A 22,202-nucleotide genomic window follows, 5' to 3' on the forward strand; every position below is an offset into this window, starting at 1 on the left:
ATGAACTATGGCCAGTTCTCAGTATCAAGATGCACTTACTTTTCTTGATCCCTTGCTCTTTCCCTCTCTGCCTCTCTCAGGACATCAGGGAGGTCCAGGGGCACGTGCTGATTGCCAAGAACCATGTCCGTCATTTGCAGCTGGAGAACCTTCTGATCATTCGTGGGACCCAACTGTATGAAGAGAAGTACGCCCTGGCTGTTCTTGACAATGCTGACCCCAGTGGGCACGTGGGACTGCAGAAGCTGGGCATGTCAAAACTGACAGGTATGAAAAGGAGGACTGGATAATTTGACAGAAATGGGGCAGTGGCTGTTGATGAGACTGGCATGGTGCCAGACTAGGCCTTTGCATTGTATTGAAATCAATTCATGACTCACTTATTCCTTGGTTTTGTTGGGACCCAAGTGGGACTAAATTTGGATCCACAACGCACATTAGTGCCTGTAAGTGAGCAAAACAAAGTGACAGGTGACGTTGGATTAGCTCGGATCTGGTGTCAGTCTTTGATTCCATGCTGCTGCAAACATTGCTTCTCACATTGCATTGGATGTGCAATAGAGGCAACATTATACATGCATGTAGCATAAACCATACCTCTCTATCTTCACGTGTAGCAACGACCCAGAGTAGGTGTTGAGTAGGGGTTGTCATTAAATCATGGGTTGATCTTGAATTGTGTGTTGCCATTACATACAAAGCCTGCACTATTGTTTCACCATGGGTTGATAAACATGAATAACCTGGAAAACAAACCTATGGTCTTTTACTGAGTTCTAAATTCTGGGTTGTTCATTGGTTGATAGCCAGTAGTTAAACCATAGTGCAGAGTTCATATGTAATGACAACACATGGTTCAACAACAACCCATGATTTAACAACAACCTGTACTCATTCTGTATTCTGGGTTATCTTAATATATGAACCAGGGCTCACATCCATCTCAGACACAGTTTCTTCAGTAGCTTTATGCTGTAACTATCTTAAAACCCCCTATGCTAGGGGAAACCAGACTTTTTAGTATAATAAATGCGTTTATGTTGTCAATGCTATAAAAATAAATATTTTCCAGTATATTACTCTGGCAACTTCTTTAATGAGACTGTAATTACATTTTTTCCATGTTGAACTTTGGAAAAAATGTTTTAATTCAAAATATTTGTCGTTAATCTTTATTTGTATGACTCAGTTAATTATGTAGCACTTTTAGGGGCATGTTTTCCTTTTGCTGTTTGTTTCTAGGATCTAGACCAGTGGTGGCCAACCTTTTTTGGCAAGGGTGCCAACAAATTGTATTCAGAATACGAGACGCTGCCATTCTAGTTAGCATGCCCAACAATATGTACACACCTGCAACTGCCATGGGGTGTTTTTGTTTCTGGACTAGTGAGCCAGAGAGCTGGGTGCAGTGTAGTTGAAGAGAGGCAGGCCGAAACGAAGGCTTGAATCTGTGATATGATGAGGCCTGGGAGTTCACGCACAATTTACTGCTGCTTATGCAATCCATGGCTCCAAGGCTGCAGATAAGCCACCCAGGATCTAGACCAATTGTTTTCAAACTTTCTATCTTCCCAACTTATTTCTCTGCCTAGGAACATCTGCATGACTCCTGTGGAAACCTTGCGTGTTGTAAAAAAGCCTGAAACATAGTCAGACCCAGTACACACCTTCAAATAGTGAAAGAGTGAGATGGGAGAATGCGGAGGGGGTAGGATGGGCTTTGGTGTTTGGGCCACCAATGGTGGGTAGCTGCAGAATCATTGGCCCTTTTGACTGAGGAAGATGAAAGTGGCAGCCCAGCCCATCTGGAAGGCACCAAAGTGGAAAAGAAGGCTCTAAGAGCACCACCCTAAACTGTGGGTGGGGGGGGGGAGTGGCAGATTATTTGCCCTTTCAAAAGCCCTTCTGGCTCATGCCTTTCAGGACTGGTAGGGGGAAGGGAAGTTGTCCCTCCCCCTTCCAAGCCTTTTGAGAGAACAGAAGTCCCTGAATCCAGAAGATTTTAAAACTGGCTTGCAGAACACCCTATTTTTAGCCAACTGCTGGGGTGGGGGGACACTGCAGGTGACACCTTCACATCCATAGAGTTTTCCGCAGGTACAGTTGAGGCCTCTGTGGCAGGTGTGCTCTCACTGCTGCTGGAACTCCTCCCTGCTGATGGAGAGGCACTGCAATCCCATCCTGACCTCCTGTAGCCAGAAGACCTGGGGGTTAGGATTGCTCTGAAAGCACCATATAAAAGCCAACTTTATTATATCTTTCATTATATGATATCTTTTATTCATTATATCTTTTATTTCAACCAAAGAGTTATGCATTTGGAAATAAATTAGTAGATTGCACAAATCACTCTCTAGAAAGCAAGCAAACAGAAATGGTTACACTTTGATCTTTGCGTCCTGTTCTTCCTCCCTATTTCATCAGAGATCTTGAAAGGTGGAGTGATTATAGACAGGAACCCACAGCTGTGCTTCCAGGAGACCATCAATTGGGAAGCCATCTTCCACAAGTACAATTTGCACAACGCCACAGAGATCAGCAGCCATCGTCTTAGGATGTGTAAGTAACATCATTTAGGTTCTGGGCCTCCTGGGGTTGTAGGGTTCTGCACCAAAGTAATCCTATATTTATGGGGCCAGGTTGCTTGGAGCACATCAGATTATTGCTTCGTTTTTTTTAGTGATTTCTTCTTTCATTATCTTCTGGATAAAGCTCAAGGTTCTAGTTTTCCATGAAAGCTATGCATTCTGAGTGATAAAAATGAAAATTTGGGCTCCCAAACAAACTCTATTCTGAATTCGGCTAGCCTTTCTGACAATGTGCTACCTCTTTTAGCAATGCGGCATACCTGCATACATCAGTTGCTGAAGAGCTTGGGTAGGAGGAGGTCTTGCATCTATCCTGCTTGAAGGATCTTGTAGGCAGCTGGTTTGCCCCCATTTGTATGGAGTGCTGGACTTAAGACAAGCCATGCTGGATCAGACCTATGTTTTTATGTTCTTGTATAAGTTAGGCAAATGTAGCAGGTTGTCATACCAATTGTCGACTGATTCTGTTCTTGCTAGCCACAGCAAGGGGAAAAATACTTTTGCAGGCACCCACGACTCTAGAAATCATATCTCTACCTTCTGGTATTTGAGCTTTGGGATACTTTTGGATACTTCCACATCCACAGGTGGTGAAAACATAAACAAACCAAAGGCTGGAAGTCACAGGGTCTTAAACTTTGTCTTCTCAGTAGATTATTGCTTGCCCTTTAGTGGCTACCTGTGGCCCCTGATGCAGCCGGTGAGAAGGGGTGAGCATTCTGGACTCTTGGCAGGACCTCCCTGTAGACCTTGGATCCCTGGCCACCATAGGGGCTGTGCATATTCCATGTCTAGTCAGCATAAATTCCGCACAGGAAAGGGCAAGTTCTATATTTTGCATTGTCTATGGAAATGGCAAAAATTCTCTTACATTCTCTTATTTTTCTGTAATTTATCCTACAGTGTTTAAAAAAAATCTTTTATATGTTTTATCCTCCTTTGCAGAACCCCGAAGCCCCCAGTCACTAAGGGTCCTAATCAGCTACATCTCTGACATCTGAGGTTTCACAGGCATAGCCCACTCACACTCTCAAATTTACCATTTCATTGATAAGGGCTAGAAACTTCCTTTAAAAAATAAAACCAGATGTTCCAAGGAAGCTGAACTGTGTATCCACTACTGCATTCTGCCCTGGCTTACACATACCCTTCACGGCTTATTGATAAAGCTTCCCAGACAGCAAATCTCAGAACCTTCCGGTCCCTTTTTCTACTCCCTTTCTGCATATATTATCTGCTTTAGGAAGTCTTTTTCCTTCCCACCAGGCCCCGACTGCAGCAAGATCTGCCCCAATAACCACTGCTGGGGAGAAACAAAAGAGAGTTGTCAGACATGTGAGTAAGAGTAGCAACTGTTTGGGATCTGGGGGAGGATATGTCTTATGCACGATGGTTGACAATTGTAGAGAAAGCACTTTGCATGTCAAAGGTCTCCAGTTCAGTTCATTTCAAGGCTCCCATGTATAGAAATCTCATAGAAAAGGATCCCTGTTTGAGATCTACTGCCAGTCTGAGTGGATAATCCTGGACTGGGTGACCCAATGGTCTGTGTACAAGGACAGGCCAAGTGGTCTTATAAGGAGGACTATCTGCCGAAGCAAAACCAAAATGCCTACCCTGCTTTGTTAAATGTTTGGAAAATGGATTTTGCCAAGTGGTACAATGTTGAATTTTGGGATTGATTGATTGATTGATTGATTGATTTATATCCTGCCTTTTTCCTACAAAGGGCTCAAGGCAGTTTTATTTATTTATTTATTTATTTATTTATTTATTTATTTATATCCTGCCTTTTTCCTACAAAGGGCTCAAGGCAGCTTACATCTCCTCCTCCATCTTATCCCCACAACAAGAACCCTGTGAGGTAGGTTGGGCTGAGAGTCTGTGACTGGCCCAAAGTCACCCAGTTGGCTGCATGGCTGAGCGGGGACTAGAACTCAGATCGTCTGAGTCCCCGTCCCAGGCTCTTAACCACTACGCCACACTAGCTCTCACACAGTATGCCTCTCCTCAAGTGGACATACCAAAAGTCATCCTTGTATTACATTTGAAAACTCTTGTCAAGGCCTCGCTTGCAGTTGGGCTTGCCCCATGATGGGTCATGCGTCATCTGGGTTCAGGTGCCCTTTCAAGTAGTGCTGGCCAACCAAAACAACAGAAAGAAGGGATGGATTTGAATGCTGTTGCCTGGTATGAGGAGGGGACTTGGGAAGGGCAGTAGAATAAACAGAGCAGAGCTGGGGTGACCCAAGGGAACTGGGGGGCTGTGAGGGAAGGAACAGAACTTCCTCTGCACAGTGCTGCTGCATCATGGCATGGTGCCGGTTGCACCTCTGGATTCAAGTCATCATCTCCTGAAAGGGATCAGCAAGAAAAGAACCTCATGGAGTCTGAAAGGGGCATGACGATGGCATGTGTCTCACCTTTCCATTTTCTGTTTTGCCCCTGCCAGTGACAAGCACTATCTGTGCCAGCAGCTGTCCAAGGTGCAAGGGGGAACGTCCCACGGATTGCTGTCACGAGCAGTGTGCAGCCGGCTGCACAGGACCCAAACACTCCGACTGCCTGGTGAGTATATGTCCTGAGGTGCCTAGTCCATCCTGGGATGGCTTTTCCCCACTTGCCACATAAGGGGCCAGGTTTCCACTCCAAAAATGTTGGTCCTGCTCCCCATGCTAGGGGAAAGAGATGGGCAACTCAGGGGCGAACTTTGGTGGAACCTAGCAGGAGATGGCTGGATCTGTTAGCATCAGGTGCTGACTGGCTTTTCAGTTCCCTACCTGGCCAAGGTGTTGCCAGCTCTCTTTAGGTGGCAGGTCGCTAGCTAAATAACCCAGGATGTCCCATTGGCCTTTGATCAAGGTTGCTAATGCAGTTCATCGTCTGGGCTGGAGATCAGTACTCAGTGGGAGTGAGCAAGAGGAGGACAGGGACAGGCTGGGAGCCTGAACTAACAAATTCCAGCTGGAGTTAGCAGGGATCAGGGATGTATACTCTGACTATGGGAAGGCTATTCTTTCAGTGTCTACTGCCTGCTGCAGGACTATGTGTTTATCTCCAGCTATCCTGTGCTTGCAGAGTAAATATTAAGAGACTCCACTGCTTTCTCTCTGTCAAAAGCCCTGCAGTGCTGCCCTGGAACATCTCAGCATTCTGAAGAGAGGAACTCATATAAGAAACAGCTTTAGAGGCTGTGCCATTAAAGTAATGGTTCTTGTCTGCAGAAAGATTGTTGCCAGAAGTAATGAGTCTTTGTGGAGCCACAAAGCTTTGCTGCTTTTTATCGGAAAGATTAACATGTCTGCTATTGTAGAATGTTGTCCCCTGGGTTTTTGCATGCTGTGCTTCTAACAGTAATCCTCTCAAAGTGCATTTTCCCTTAAAAACCAAAACAAAGCTGTCCCCTTTCTGTTTCTCCAGGCCTGCCTAAACTTCAACCACAGTGGGATCTGTGAACTGCATTGCCCATTTCTCACACACTACAGACCAGACACCTATGAGTCTATGATCAATCCGGATGGGCGATACACTTTTGGAGCAACTTGTGTCACTGAATGCCCATGTAAGGCTCTGTCATCCCATCTGTTTTGTATGTGTGGATGTCTGTATGTGTTTGTGGAGGGCAGGTTTGGGAGCCAAAAATGACTTAGGATATTTATAACCTTTTGCTTAGTCCTAATACATACAGCATTTATCATACTTTTATCATACCAGATGCATGGTTGTTTATAACTTGTTTATTCAAAACGGTGACCCTCCAGTTGCACTTTGGTGACTAAAAAGCCTTTTCAGCACATTTTTCAGAGCAGGGAAAATACCAGATTCACGTGTTAAAATGAAAGAAAATGCTTTTTCACTTGTATGTTTTCCCTATTTTGCTGTATCACGGGGCGACCAAGCGGTTATGTAGTAGAAAAGCAGGAAATGAAATGTGCCTTTTGTAGTAGTTAATCTTCATTCTGTGACAAAACTGAAAAAGACAATGTGGCATAGTGGTGAGACTGTTAGTCTGGGACTCGATTGTCCAGATTCTAGTCCCCACTTAGCCATAAACCTTAGTGGGTGACTTTGGGCAAGTCGCTGACTCTCAGCCTAACCTACCTCGCAGGGTTGTGAGGATAAAAGGAAGAGGAGGAGAACTATGTAAGCTGTCTTGGATTCTTCACAAGAAAAATGGTGGGATATAAATGTGATAAATAAAAAGGATACAGGAAATTAATAGCTTTGTGTTGAAAGCCTGTATTCATCTGGGAGGCTTCACTTTTTTTTCAAGCTGGAGACTCACACAATTGAAGGTGCAGTATCTCCATGCAAGATATTCCATACACATGGACTCACACAATTGGAAAAGGCCTCAAAGCAAATCTAGGTCAACACTTTGCTGGTGCTGGAAGGGCCCATTCAGCCTCTTCTTACTGAAAGAAAGTCTTCCACAGGGCAAGGCAGTCTGTTCTGCAGTCAGACTGTTCACAGCATCAGGACATTCTTCCTAAAGTTCAGTCTGGTTCCTTTTCTTGCAATTTAAACCCCTTGGTTTGGCTTCTACCCTCTGGAGCAACTCAAACTTGCTTCATCATTCATGTGGCAACCTTTCAGATGTATGAAGATGGCAATCTTAGGCACACCCAACTCCTTCAACCTGTCCTTGCCCCTTAGCAATTTCTATTGGACACATTCCAATTTTTGATGTTCTTAAACTGGAGCAAACCGCTTGATATCCTACACTGTTGTGTACAGACTTGTAAATATGGAGGATCGTTCAATGATTCAAGTCCCTATCTGTAGTCAACTGTGATATAGCCCACCCCACTGGTTTTTACCACCTTAGCAAGGATTATACTGTTGTATCTTTTCTTCTGTCCCCCCTCCCACCCCATCATGAGTAAAGAAAATTGCCTTAAAGGATTCTCTTTGTCAAAGGGTGAGAGCTTGCCTGATTAATCAGATGGTCTTGAGAAAAAACAGAATACCCGTGTCTACATTCTTGATAGGCAGGTGAGAAGAGGTCTTTAGAATGGTCACGCAATATATTTATACCAGAAGCCTGGCTATTGGCCTGGACGAAAGAATATAAGAACTGCCTTGCTAGGTGAGACCAAAGGAGACCTGTAATCCAACGTGCTAATCCTGCTAATCAAAGGAAGGAAGCCCATAGCTCTCCCGACTTTTCTTGTTTTGAGCTCTCCAATGTAGTCCCTAAACCTCTTTTCTGAGATGTTTGAAGATACGTTTACCCATTCTGCAGTTCAGAAGAGTTTTAAATGTTCAGAAAAAGAATGTTATAATCCTGGGAAGACTGAACCACTTCAGAATGCACTGAGAAGTCCATCACGTTCAATGTTTTTTCAAGTCTTTTTAAAAAGCGTAAAACCACTATGCAGAAAACAGCAGTTCTAAGAGAGAAGGTTTATCCTTGCTGCCCTGGCATGCATTTTTTCCATGTGCAGGGGCTTTGAGATTTGGAGGCATATTCAAACATGCAGTTACCAACCTACACCTTGAGGTGGTACAGTTCTGAAAGGAGAGTTCCATATGCTTTTTGCCTGAACCTTTTTTTCGGTGGCTCTGACATCTTGGAGCTACTTCAGACATGACAAAAATGGGCATATTCATTGTAGAGTATAGCATGTACTTCCCATGTAGTACACATGCTATGTACATGCTGGAAACCCATGACCATTTGTAACTTCCAAGACATGTAGAAATTATGTCTTGTTTCCCCATTGCATAACTCAACCTGGCCACTAAATATTAACCTTCCCAGCTATTATGCTACTTCTGGAAAAGGATTAGCATCTGAAAAAACTCTAGGGAAACAGGAATACTATAAACCTTGACGAGCTGCTGGAAACTTCTATTGACAGGCCTTTTGTCTTTCACATTATAGTTGCTGTGTGTGAGTCTTACTGGAAACCGACTCCTTGAAACAGTACATGTATGTGATGTTTAGAAGATTTAGACTATTAAGTACTCATTTGCTTTCTCTGCCTGATGACAGATAATTACTTGGCTGCAGAACTTGGCTCCTGTACTTTGGTGTGTCCACCAAATAGCCAGGAAGTGAGTGTGGGCACCATGCAGAAGTGTGAGAAATGCAACAACCCCTGCCCAGAAGGTAAGCTTCCTCACTGAGAGCAATACGACAGTGGAACCTGCTGCCTAGGGAGGCGGTGGACTCTCCTGCACTGGAGACGTTCAAAAAGAAACTGGACAGCCATCTGAGTGGGATGGTGTAATGTGGTGTCCTGCAATAGCAGGGAGTTGGACCCTATGGCCTTCATGGCCCCTTCCAACGCTACTATTCTGTGATTATAAGGACTGGTTGGCTGTTAGCAGGTTGATTCTGTATTTCCAGTTAAATACCAGCCTTCGTACTGCATCATACATATCTCCATTAACCCTGTCCCTAACAACCCAGAGCATCATCTCTACTTGCAGAAGTGGCCGGAGGGAGTTCTAGAGAAGACTTGTGGGTGCTGCAGCGAATTTTGAAGTGGATGCACATTTTCTTTTTTGCTCAGTTTAGACTCTACCCTTCTATTTGAGCATAACTATTTGTGTTGCCCTGGGTGTGGGCAGTAGTTTGTTGGGGTTTCCAGAGAATGATACACCAACTCCAGGTTCACTAAGAAGGGGATTATTTATTACTGCAATAATATCCAAACCAACTAGACTTTAAAACATTTGGCAGCAAACTTCTTGCCCCATGCAGTGAGGGCCTCGGCAAGGTAGGATTCCAATCAGCTGGATTCAGATAGAAACAGAATCCCCCTCACCAGAGCACAAAGAAAGTGGCTTGCTTTTATAGATTACAGACTTAACGGTATTCAGCACATGTGTACAGCATTCTACACAATAAAAAGATATAATTACTGAGATAGTTTTGATACTACTTACAGAGGTGCTAAGAAATAATGAAGTGGGAAGGAAAATTCCCTCTGGATGCCCCAGGTTCCATCTCTGTGTGACATCAAAGCACAGGCTCATTATCGGCACTTGCCTGCAGAAATTATGCCTCATAAGGAACGCTCAAGGCTGCAGATGTGCAGGGTGTGTGTTCCTTGTGACATCTTAATATCAGAAAGGGAAACTCCTTAGTTCTATGAAAGCAGGCTGTCAGGGTCGGGGGCTGCTAAGCAGAGCTCAGTTGTTTGTTGTAAGCCACTATACTTTAGTATCAAAGCAAAGCAAGCCATTTAAATAGCTGGAGACCCAGGCCTGGCTTTTTAGGGTTCAGGCCTGCCACACTATTCAATGTCAATCTCCTTGGTTTCAGCTAAGAAATAGCCCTGAACTTATTTGCCACCCAATAATGTCCAAACTGACCCTACAGTGAAAGGTAGAGGGCTTGTGATGTGGTGATCCCATTAGCTGTTCTGCACTGTTGGCTTATAATATCTATAAACCTGTACTTCCCCTTATTGTAAGCTGTCTTGAAACATTCGTGGTGGATGGGTTAGAAACGCTTTTAATAAATACATACGTAAATAGCACACCTTTCTCTCTCTCAGTCTGCTATGGCTTGGGGAATGAGTTCCTGAAAGGGGTTCGTGCTGTTGATGCATCCAACATCCACCACTTTGCTGGCTGCACCAAGATTTTTGGCAGCTTAGCCTTTCTGCCAGAGTCCTTTGCAGGGTGAGTAGCGGAGAAGTCACATGTGAAGCATGTATCAGATTGTTTGACACGCCTATGGCAGTGTTCCATACAGAGCAATCCTGGCTTTAATTTGTGCAAATGAACTGCTATAAAGGTGATGGAAGCAGTTTACAAAAAAACTACTTCTTTTATTTTATAGCAAGCTTTTAAAAAACCACAAAAACAGCTGGGCAAGTGATGTTATATCTTGAACAATTTTGCAGTTTTTGGAAAAATGTACCTTGGTTCTTGCTTTTAAATGAGGTGAAGCGAACTTCATAAACCTATGTATGATGTTTCAAAAATATTTTTTGTTCTACCTTGCTCAAGGTAGACAATGTATGGGAAGTGTCACGTCTGAGGGTTGAATCAGCACTTGATTCAAAGGAATGAATGACTGTCATGCAATTTGCAAAACTAAGCAGAAGCCAGAATTCTTCCCTGGGTAAAGAGCTGCTGTGGTTTTTTGTTTGTGTAGGAATGTTTCTGTATGTAAAGTCTTTTCTCTGTCCTTGGATGAAATTTAGTGGTCAGATTGTCCCATGAAAAGCCCTGTATATGCATATTCCACATGGCTGTACCATATAAATATTAAATTAGGAAGTTGTTGCAAAATCTAGCATCCTCAGAAATTAGGAATGTCTTGCAACATTTAGCATCCTCCGCCCTCTTTTATTTTTAAATGAAAGCTTACTAAGCTTTCTAAATAAATAGATAGATAGATAGATAGATAGAGGGTTCAAAGCCATATGACCACAGAGAAAAAGGTAAAACATCCCAGTGCTCCCCAGGGAGGTCCACCTGGCACTGTCATTATATGTTTTTCGGCGCCAGGTTAAGACCTTTTTATTTAATCAATATTTTAACAAGTTTTAATATTGAATTTTATTAAGTATTTTAATTGCAGCCAGAGTGGGTCGTTAATTTATTTATGTTATACTTTTATGTATAGGTATTTTATTTGTGTAAGCCATCTTGAGGCTCTCACAAAGGACGGCATACAAATATCTTAAATAAAATAAATAAATAAATACATACATACATACATACATACATGCGAATAGCACCACATGCCAACAGTTTTATTACATTGCTGAAAAGCTTGACAGGCTAAAGTTGCACCTTTATCCTCAAAGCTGCAATCCAAGGAAAAAGAAGAATTGGAGACAGTATTCACAGGCCTTGTTTATGCATCATGATAAGTCAGGGGTGTGGTAGCTAAGAATCCTAGCTTAGCATGGTTGAGCAGGCATGCAGGTTCACAGTGCCCAAACACTTCCACCTGCCTCCTTTGACAAGTGGAAGCAGCTAAATAGGGTCTTCCATCTATGTTTTATTTCTCATGACATCCATACCAGAATTCTGGTTTGTGACTCTCCAAATAACTTGTTCATAAGTTAACAAGAAGTCATGACTTATGGCTCTGGCTTGTCTGGGAAGTGGCAAGCCAGAATCCTCACATAAATGTCATGATAATCACATCACAAGGAGTCCAGGCTTTGTTCAGCTGTGCGTGATTGCAAGAACCAAGCAGCAATCGGGCAATTTGTGTCTCTGTCTGATCATTCAATCCTGATAAGCCAGGATTCTTGGCAATGTGACATGTACCAATGAATACCTCTCAAGTGGTTATCTACTCCTTCTTATCACTGTATCTCCATGTGGAAGAACAGGTAACTTTGGAAGTATTTGACAGGGTTGTTACTTATTCACTTCCAGTTAGATTTCCCTACAACAATGTTACTGTGATTTCTTTGAGTGTGGCTTGAGGATTTTGGCAACTATTAGCAGTTGCTGAACTTGTCCAGGGTGTTACATTTGATGTAACAAGGGGTAGAGGAGCAGTTTAAGGTGTCCTTGCATGTGCCCCTCATTTTCCTGTAATACACTTTCTTTCCTTTATCTCCAGGGATCCTTCCACCAATACCCCACCCCTGAATCCTGAGCACCTTAAAGCCTTTGAGAACCTGAAGGATCTAACAGGTATCTAAAAATGATTTCTGAATATTGACCTACTCACCACTTCCCTAGACAAAAGGGTCACTCTACTGTTATGGGGGTAGCATAATTAATCACAAATTAGATGCTACGGCACTCAGATGAACAGAAAACAACCTGTGTTTTCATAGGCTTCTTATACATTGAATCATGGCCAGGGAGCTTCTCAGACTTGAGCCCCTTCCAGAATCTTCAGGTGATCCGGGGGCGAGCCCTCTACAAGTAAGTTTTGTCAGCATTTTGACAAAGGTGGTATCTGTGGTGTAACTAGGATACTAAGCTATGCATCTGGAAATCTATATCCAAACTTACTCACCAGGTGGTCTTAGGAAAGCCACAAACATTTGCATGGATGAATGCTGCCCACCCAGATGAATTTGTGGCTCTCCAAATATACATGATATTCCTCTTCTCTTTTTTACACACACACAAGTGAACACTGACAAGTACACTTACATGACTGCCAGTTTTCACTAGTGTGTATCTGTTTCTGAAATTTGTAAAATCTGTCTACATTTGAATAGGAATGTGAGCATCACCAAAGCCCAGGTATTTATTGTAACTTATATGGTCACCTGGTCAAGCACCACCTCAAGAACGTTCAAGAGGACTATTGCTTCCCCTAAGTCAAGGGTGCAGAGCCTGTTGTCTTCCCGATGAGCGAGAAGAACTTGGATCAGCCACAGCCAGCACAGATTGTAGTCAGGAATGATGAGAATTGTAGTCCAGTGCTTGGAGGGTCATGGGCTCTTTGTTCCCGCTTGAAGCAATAGCTATTTTGGCCATTCCTCCTGAAGGGAAAATACCTGTCGTGGCTTAGTCTTGCAGGTGGTGCAGAAGCTAAGAGCTGGCCTTGGGTGAGGAAAGAACCTGGTAGCTTGCCTTCCACCAAAGGATGGCAGACCTAATAAAATCAGTCCCACATGAGGGGCTATAACTAGTGTGATGTATGAGCTGCTGTGGCATAGTGGTTAGAGTTGTGAACTGGGACTTGGGAGATCCACGTTCTGCTTCCCACCCAGTCATGAAGCTCACAATGAAGTGACTTTGGGTTTGTTGCTGACTCTCCACTTCTGTTTCCGAGTGAATCAGTTCAAAAGAATATTTTGCTTGCTTTTACAATGGACTAAAAGACTGATGAAGTTATACATATTCCATAAGAGAAGTTTCTTGGCAAATAAACTGTTACAAATTGGCCAGAGAACTTCTGCTATTGAGCTATATAGAAATGAAGCATATAATAGTAATAATGATAGTAGTAGTAATGGAGAAGCAGCTGCTGCTGCTGCTGCTGCTGATGATGATGATGAAGATGACGAGACAATAAAACTGGCAAGTGGGATGTTCATAGGCTAGTAAACTTCTAGTTCAGCAGAGACTGGATGAATGGCTAGATTGATAGACATGGTGGCTGTTTCTGGCATTGGTCCCTTGCTCTTCCTGATTAGGAAACTTGTTCTTTTGGTAGTGGAATCTATTCCCTCACATTGCAAAACCTCAACATCACCTCACTGGGCCTGCGTTCACTGCAAGAAATCAGCAGTGGAATGGTCCTTATTCACCACAACCCGAACCTTTGCTTCATCCAAAATGTTCCTTGGGGAGACATCTTCAGAAAACCCCGGCAGACACTGTTCCAGAATGACAACAAACCAGCTGAACAGTGTGGTGAGTGTATGCGTGAAGCCTATTCCTATAGACACCTCCCCCCTCACCCTTTTCAGAGGTGGGAGTCACCTTTTTACCTTGCTATGTTTGGAATGGTTGGGATGGGAGCTGTGCTGCTCAGCATATGGGAGTTCATTGACAGAATCAAAATGCAAGCAGCTCTGTACATGGTGTGAGCAAACGTGCAAGAATTCAGGGTTGCTTTTTACAGCATGAGTGCGGTAGGGCTGTTGGCTTGTGGCTCTTAGACAGGGGTGAGCGGCCAGGAAAAGAGTTAGAAAATAAGAACTGGGTGTGTCCAGAGTGGATTCAGAAACCAAGCCTCACCCCAGGAGAACATCTGGCTGGTGGGCCCTTTCCAGTCAGTGGGGGTTCTCCTTTTCAGGCACTCCTTTGGGTTGGGCAAGATTGAGGATCCATCTGCTTTATTCTGAGCCTTTAGTGAGAGGAGAGCTCTAATATATATTGAGTGGGAAGAAATCTGCTGGTCTAACCTTGTGTAGCAAGTGAAGGGGAGGGACCAAAAGCTGTAGGCTGGGGTGATGTGGAGATGGGGCTTTCACCAGGTTAGAGTGAGACTGTTCTGAATGGACACCTTCCCCTGGGCCTCAGTTAGCTGGAAGAGGGTTTTTTAGGGCACTTGGATGGGCAGCTTGCAGGATTTGGAGCTAACTGATTAGGTATTCTGGACATGAGGAACCTGGGGCTAGTAGAAGTATAGTACACAGCAGGGGGTGCTGTTGTAGCAGGGGACAATGATGTGGGGGTATATAGTGATGTAGTTTCCCTTTCCAGCATACCCTGCACCCAGTTGCAGTAACTCTGGGGACTCGTCCCCAGACCCCTCTTGTTCATGGATGCTATATTGAATGTCAGATTGGATACTGGAAAAGGAACGTGGTAAAATCTTCTAAGAATAATTAGAATCACTTCCAAGTGGCAGATCCCCATGGAAGTCGGCAACTGGATTAGTCCAGATCGATCCTCGTTACAATTGTCCTTGGAATTTTGTTAGAACATGCTTAATGCTCCATATGATCTCTTTGTAATCACTGTAGAATCAACACAGATCTTGCAAGTTTTTCTGTTAGTTCCTTTACATTTCCAGAATGTGATTGGTAATTTACTCAAGAGATACTAAGCCGAAGGTCAGTGCGTAGGCACTATAGCACAGCAGCTGCCACCTCTTGCATGGCTTCCTTTTTCATCTCTTTGGTTCATGAAGAAATGTTGGTCGCCTGGAAACTTAGCTTTTCTAACGCCTCATGATCCAACCCAAATTTAATCATGAGCCTGTGAATCTAAAGGAAAGTTTCTGTTCACCCCAAAAAACAAAATATTGATTCCTTTGTTTAATCTCATTCTCAGCATTTCCAGAGTTGTCTCTCTTGTGCGTTTTGCCTAAACCCTCTAACAGTAAATGCTGTGCTGTACTCTTCCCTCCTAACACTTGCAGGTTTGGTGGTTTCTCCATCCATCTGCCCTCTCAGGTGCTGCTTTTCATTGCCAGACTGATGGAGAGTAAAACCTCGCTTATCCACAATTTAATTATGGACAGGGCAGTTGATCTGCTATTACTGAGACCAGGGTGGGTGAACTGGGAGGAGTCAGCCTCTCCTAGCTGTGTCCACTGGGGTACCTGGTGCAGCGCTAGTCTGGAATGTTTGCATCTTGTGTTGCACCAGTGGGACAGATCTGCTGGTATAGTCCCCTCCCCAGTACCCAGCAGAATCTACTGGAGTTGAAAGAGGTAGTCTTGAGTGTGATGTGATTTTCAGGGACATCGGCATCCATGTGGCTTGGGACTTCACAGCCTCCACGAGAAGCCTGGGACGGTCCCGACCTGGCACTGGCTCAGCACATACATCAGGGCATACTCTAGACTTGTCTCTTTTAGCTTGGCACGAGGATGGTGACCTGAAGTTAGGGACTTTGTTTCAGTCCTTTTGTCATGGTCAGATCACTACCTGCTAAGATTTAGACAAATAGAGTGCAGATGGGAAAAAACTTCTAATGGTTATGATCAAATTCTGTTCTGTGCTATAATCAGATACACTTATGGTCACAGAGGGTAGTAAATAAATAATTAAATAAATACATGAATTTAATGTGCCTGTCCAGTTTTTTATCTGTCACTGAGCAGAGCTTTTTAGGATTGTCCAGGACCTATTGCATACATAGCCTTAGGGACACTATGTCTCTGTCCGAGGCCTGCTGTAATACATTTGTGAGGTACTTCCAGGACCAAATCTTTACATGCATTGGGACTTAGACTCCTGTGTTATGGCAGTGGAATTAGCTGAAGTACCCAGAGCACAGCCTGGTTCCATTTTCTTGGGTGAGTTTCAGCTGCTACAGTTCAAGGAGGTTGACATAGGTTCATGCAACCACTTCCCTACTGGATCCTTGCTGCTCTTGGCTTATAAAAATTAGGAGGTAGGGTTAGGCCAGGTAAGTGGTCATGCCTCCTTGCAAAGAGCGGTCCCATGTGACTTGAAAGATGACCAGGAAGATCTTAACAACTTTAGGCTGGTAGCAAATATTCCTTTATTGGGAAAGGTCCTAGAGTGACTGATTGAGCTCCTCTCCCCAAGTCATTCTACCTGGACACTACAATCTGAGGCTTTCTTCCAAGTGTCACCTCCAAGTGAGGGTCAGATGGCAGTAATAAGTAGAGAGCATTTCCAGTGGGTGCCCTCCATTGTGAAATGCTATCCTTACTGAGGCCCACCTGGCATCAATTCTTTTTGGTACAAGGATAAGACTGCCCTTTTCACTGACTGAATGGCATCTTAAGAATGCTTAAAGGCATAATAGAACACCTGTGTCAACTGCATAAAAAATGGTCCTACCTACTAAATTGTACCTGCATTGTACTAATAGTGCTTTATTGTATTATGGTCTGCTTTTTATGAACTGCTGTAACCCATCCAGACAACTTTGGACATAGGGCAGGTTAGAAATTAAAATAACAATAGCATAACTGCTGTTGAGTTCAGCCTCTCTTTGAGAGTTGAGCATGGAACTCAACGCTGACAGTTTTGTTACAGTTCTTTATGACTCTCCTTCTGACACTGGCTTGCCACTTTCAAGAGGAACATCAGGGCTGACCTGATGTGCCGATAGTTGCCTGACGTGCTGATAACAGGTTAACGGGTCACAAATTCTGCCCTATATCATCTCTCCACAGAACGCCAAAACCAGGTTTGCTTCCCCCTCTGTTCCAAGGGATACTGCTGGGGACCAGGAGCAACGCAGTGTGTGTCCTGCAGTGGCTTTCTGCGGGGGAAGGAATGTGTCGAGAGCTGCAATGTTCTGGATGGGTACGTGACAACAGAGATGCAGAACAGGAGCCTTTCTCAGAAGAAACCTGTGGCAGGGAACAATCACTGGGAGGCTGCTGCATGGAGAAGTGGTCCAGAAAATATCTAGATCTTTTCCCCCCATAAAAAGGAAAGCTAATATTTTTTAGAAAGCTGAGTCTTGTTTAATTTTCCAAAGTCTTCCAAAGTTCCTGTGTTTTCTTGGTCTGTTGGAAAGCCATAGAAATGTCATGAATATCACCTGCCTGTTTTTAGAATGTCTCTCATTTTTTCTACAACCCTGACTGTGAAGTTGTTCTACTGAGAATTGCAGCAATGGACTTTGAATTGTAAAATTCCGTGGTGCTCTGGGATGTGAAGGGAAGCTGCAACAATGGCCTTAACTTGGGATTAATTTGAATTTGCAATTACAGAGATACTCGGGAATATGTCAACGGGACACAGTGCTTTTCATGTCATCCAGAGTGCATGCCTCAGAATGGGACAGAGACCTGCTATGGATCGGTAAGGACAGGGTCAGAGGGAGGACCAAGCTAAAGCATACTTGATACTCTTTTGCTGTATTCTGAATTGCATTGCATACTGTCCTTACCTTGCATTTGTTAATGTCTAAGAAGGTACAAGTGTCCACAGCTTCCCTTCTAGACCAGCCCCTACTGTCTAAGGTTGGAGGAAAAAAATGGAACTTGCTGTGAGTCCAATAGTGAGCTGAAAACATCATTCTCTACACACACACACACACACACACACACACACACACACACAGAGAGAGAGAGAGAGAGAGAGAGAGAGAGAGAGAGAGAGAGCGCGCGCGCGCGCGAGCGTGAGTGTGAACAAGCAGATAATGGCTGAAACTGCACTTGAAGCCCTTGGGCAGCTGCTCTAGCAGGGCTGGTGTCCTGTACCTGCCCTGATCAGTACTGGATGGCTGGAGTTGGCAGTGACCATTTGAATTTCCCACAATTCCCCAGGGTAGATTTGGGCATTGGTGGAAATTGGAATGGCAGGTCTTTGCCCAGCCATCAGATGCTGCTGCAAGCAATGCTACTTTGCTAAGCTTGCCTCAGCCCAATGAGGAAATCCACCAGAGGGGGCATTTGCTAAGCCTGCTCCCCCCCCCCCCCCCCCCCCAAAAAAAATCTGGTTGTGAGTATGATCTAGAATACACCCAAGAAGTCAGTCCACATCATGATTTGGGCTTACATGAACAAATGTGCTTGCATGCTTCCTCCACATCCCTTCCTCTTCTCTTTCAAGTTCAGATTATGTTCCTCATTTCCAATTTACATCCAGACTGAATGAATGTGGTTTGTACAAGTCATCTCTTCTTTGGAAACCAGATCAATTGGTTTGTAATCCTGGTTTGTCTTTTAACTAAAGTTAGGAAGAAATTGAAGCAAATTGTTTGTTATATATATGAGATTCTATACCTGGCAAATATTTTCAAAACCTCAATGCCTTGTCTTGAAACTTTTGGGAGTCCCCACTACAACTTGAAAAGGATGCAGCTTCCAATTTAAAAGGTGAATTTGGCTTTCTGAACCTTTCTTCATATATCAGAAGGGCTATTTCTTGATCTTTGCTAGATTTTGGTCTTTTTTACTTAAGATCAGATTTTCCACACGGTTTTGGGATCTTCCTTTCTGGATCAACTGTCCAAATGTTTGGGATTAGACTCTCAGCACGTTAACATAGATAAGCTTCCTCCTGCAGCTGTGGATGCCAGAGACATGGCAGAAAATCTTGGGTCATCACATTTTCATCCATTTTTCTCATGCTCAGTTGATGCTATGGGGAAATACGGTTTTAAAAATGGGTAGGAAATTTTTTTTGCAGCAAATAGGTTGATTTTTACGTAGGATCAATCCATGAATGCTGATAACGAGCTGTTGTTGTTCTTGGCTTTGCATGCCAAATATGATTTGCCTGTTATAGCAGAATTGCAATGCTAGAAATTGCAGCATCTGTTAGAATCCCTTGGCAGCTTCAGAGGCTCCTTTGTGTTTGGAAGCACTTATAATGCTTCCAAACTAATCGGTTCTATTGTCCCATAATCCTTGTTTAGAAATACTGAATAGGAAATTGGGCAATTTCATTTTGCTTAACTAATGAATTACAGCCTTACCTTATGTTTCTGAAGCACATATGATGTGCAGGTTATGCTCCGTTCACCCAAAACCTTTGTTCTGCATCTACTGGACACCACAACGTCTCTTTAATAAGGGTTTGTCTAAGTCAGCAAATTGCTGGAGGTGTATCACATCTAATGCTTCTTTTAATCATATGTTTTGGTAATGCCCACTTCTTTTGGGAAGGAGCTTATAATAAAGATAAACTTTATACTGGAACACTCTTTAATATTTACATATGCACATGTCCTCTGAAATTACATATCTGCTTCTTGGGAGTCAGCACATGGTCAGCCCAAATGCATTCTCCACCTAACAGCCAAAAATATTTATATTACAAGTTTGGAAGGATATTCACTTACCTTTATAATGCAGTTGATCACGGGCCTAATGATGCTTTCAACATTTGATTGGATGGTATATACATGGCCCTTGCAAACTAATACATATATGGATATTCGGTCTGTCTTTCTTGACGTTTAGCTATGGTTTGTAAAAGCTGTCTTTTTCTCAATTCATACGCATGTATTCAAAATGGGCGTATTCCAGTCTGTGTAGTTAATTCTTTTATTTTGTTGAAGTTTTCTAATGTAAATGTATTAAAAGAAATGCAAGTGAGAGGAAATTGGATCATGCAAGGGGAGGAGGGGACATTACAGGTAGCATTCATTCTCATCCTGCCAAACCTTTATGCCAATATCAGCCCAAAGCTGCCCTGTGGCTGCACATGGCACCAGGGCTGCACAAAAGAAGCCGGGTAGCAGCCGGGTTGGGGCCTTTCAGGGAAGCACCTTTGCCATGACTTAACTTTTTACTGAGGTATCCTTGATAAGGCTGAGGTAGAGTTTGGAAAACCATTTCAATACAGCAGCTGGTCCCAGCCTTGGCACGTGTTGGAATAAAACTCCCAGCATCCCAAGGTAACATGGTCATGACTGGGGATGCTAAAAATTGAAGGCTGTCCTCTGTGAAGGACAGCAGGATTGGTAAGGCTGGACTAGGCAGCTGCAAAATCAGACCAGTCTTTCTAAAGAAAAGGCAGCCCTTCTCCTCATGCCGTTTGCAAAGGAAAGCTAAGAACAAATTCTCCAGGCCTGTTTTAAATGGAGCAGCAACATGGCCAGTCATGCGTAAGACTGTGAAATGCTAGAAAGAAATTATCAGAGTGAAAGTGCACTTGTTTTTGCTATAGCCCTGGTCAAATTACAGCACATGTTTACAGAAAAGCAAAGAAAGAAAGTCATTCTGTTGCCATAAGGACAACCTGTGGTAGTATGCTGTAAGCTTTCCTGGCTTCTTGTATGTCCTCCAAGTTTTGCATTTTGTATTGTGTTGATGAGCTGCATCACATTAATATTTGAATCCCACCCTCTTGATTAAATGGGTAATATGAGGGAATGTGTTATTTACATACTAATACAAAAATTAGTATTAATATGTAAATACATACAGGTATCATCTTCAAACAAGCAATTTTCCTTGTCTCACATGCACAAGGGAACACTTCTTTAAGATGATGCTCATTGTGAAAGTTGTACCTTTATCTAAAAACAGGGAATGTGATTTATTTTATTAACTAAGGTTTGTTCATTCAGGTGGCTCCCCTAACTACCACTGATTTACTAAGCAGGTAGAGGGCTGTGGCCTGAAAGGAAAACCTGTTGAACTTTGCTGTAAATTCATGAGGACCAGTGTTATACTGAATATTAGGGCCTTCTTTTCTTTGTAGCCATCAAGGCTTAGACATTTGTTTGTTTTAAGCAAGAGCTTATTCGGGAGATAATAACTTTTGTTTCTATGCAATCTTGTGAATACACAGAGTGAAAGGCAATAAATCCTGCTTACACCATACATAACTTTTGGAGTACATACATTTATAACATGATCTAAGAAAACATGCTAGATTTGCCTACACTTATTGTATCTCTCTGTTGTCAGAACTGACTATTCTCATGGTCTAGGGAAGACTTTCCCAACCTCCAGATGAGTTAGACTGCACCTCTGGGGATAATAGGAGTTGCAGTTCAATACATCTGGAGGGCTCTACCATTTCCAGATGATACTGACAAAGCCATTGTATTCTCTCCATTATGGAAGAGCAAAAACACTAATTGGCATGTGGCCAAAGACTCCCGATATTTTAGGTGAAGCTGGCTGAGCTTAATGCAGTCTTAATACTGGACAAAGTAACTATTTCTTACAAACATTTAATGTGATCCAGTCCAAGTGAAGCACTTTGACATTTCATTTACATCAGTGGGAGGATGTCAAGCACGAACACTGAGCATCACTTACTGAGGTCAATGGGCTACCTTATTGCTGGAAATATTACCAAATCCAAGTTACACAACTTTTTACTTCACTGGTAATAAAATGTGTAACATCCATGACACTGTTCTCCTGAGGCAACTTTGCAATATCCTCCAGTCCACTGACTCCAAATCTCTAAATTCCTATCCAGCAGCCAGATTCTTCCATTCGGAAGGTTATATCTGTTTATAGTCATGTCAGCAAGAGGTCAACTTGCATAATGAAAGAAAAGGCTGTTACTAAATGCAGATTCCTATTTGAAAGCTAAAATGAATGACTCCCCCCGTTTCCCACTTCCTCCCTCCCTTCCTAGGAAGCAGACCAATGTGTGGCTTGCGCCCATTACAAAGATGGCCCCTTCTGCATGGAGCGGTGTCCCAGTGGGGTGAAGGTCGATGGCTCTTTTGTACCCATCTGGAAGTATCCTGATGAACAAGGCATCTGTCAGTCCTGCTCAGTCAATTGCACCCATCTGTGAGTTTGCAAGAGAGCTGAGAATCTATGGGACAGATCAGCTGCGAAGGGGCACCAGCAGCCTCGTCTAGTTG

The 22,202-nt window shown here is 43.3% G+C and overlaps 1 protein-coding gene across 1 annotated transcript in view; it reads left to right on the forward strand.

Annotated features, from left to right (window-relative positions):
- The window catches only part of ERBB2 (erb-b2 receptor tyrosine kinase 2), a 64,574-nt gene that overhangs the window by 28,039 nt on the left and 14,333 nt on the right, over window positions 1-22,202 (forward strand). The window contains exons 3-15 of the mRNA XM_044447121.1: window positions 81-267; window positions 2,425-2,559; window positions 3,855-3,923; window positions 5,041-5,156; window positions 6,009-6,150; window positions 8,587-8,703; window positions 10,100-10,226; window positions 12,136-12,209; window positions 12,356-12,446; window positions 13,693-13,892; window positions 17,083-17,215; window positions 17,629-17,719; window positions 21,968-22,128. Of these exons, the coding sequence (XP_044303056.1) occupies window positions 81-267; window positions 2,425-2,559; window positions 3,855-3,923; window positions 5,041-5,156; window positions 6,009-6,150; window positions 8,587-8,703; window positions 10,100-10,226; window positions 12,136-12,209; window positions 12,356-12,446; window positions 13,693-13,892; window positions 17,083-17,215; window positions 17,629-17,719; window positions 21,968-22,128 (1,643 nt within the window). The remainder of the gene's footprint in view (window positions 1-80; window positions 268-2,424; window positions 2,560-3,854; window positions 3,924-5,040; window positions 5,157-6,008; window positions 6,151-8,586; window positions 8,704-10,099; window positions 10,227-12,135; window positions 12,210-12,355; window positions 12,447-13,692; window positions 13,893-17,082; window positions 17,216-17,628; window positions 17,720-21,967; window positions 22,129-22,202) is intronic.

This window comes from Varanus komodoensis, unplaced genomic scaffold, assembly GCF_004798865.1.
Source record: "Varanus komodoensis strain SLA01 unplaced genomic scaffold, ASM479886v1 scaffold50, whole genome shotgun sequence".
NCBI lineage: Eukaryota > Metazoa > Chordata > Lepidosauria > Squamata > Varanidae > Varanus > Varanus komodoensis.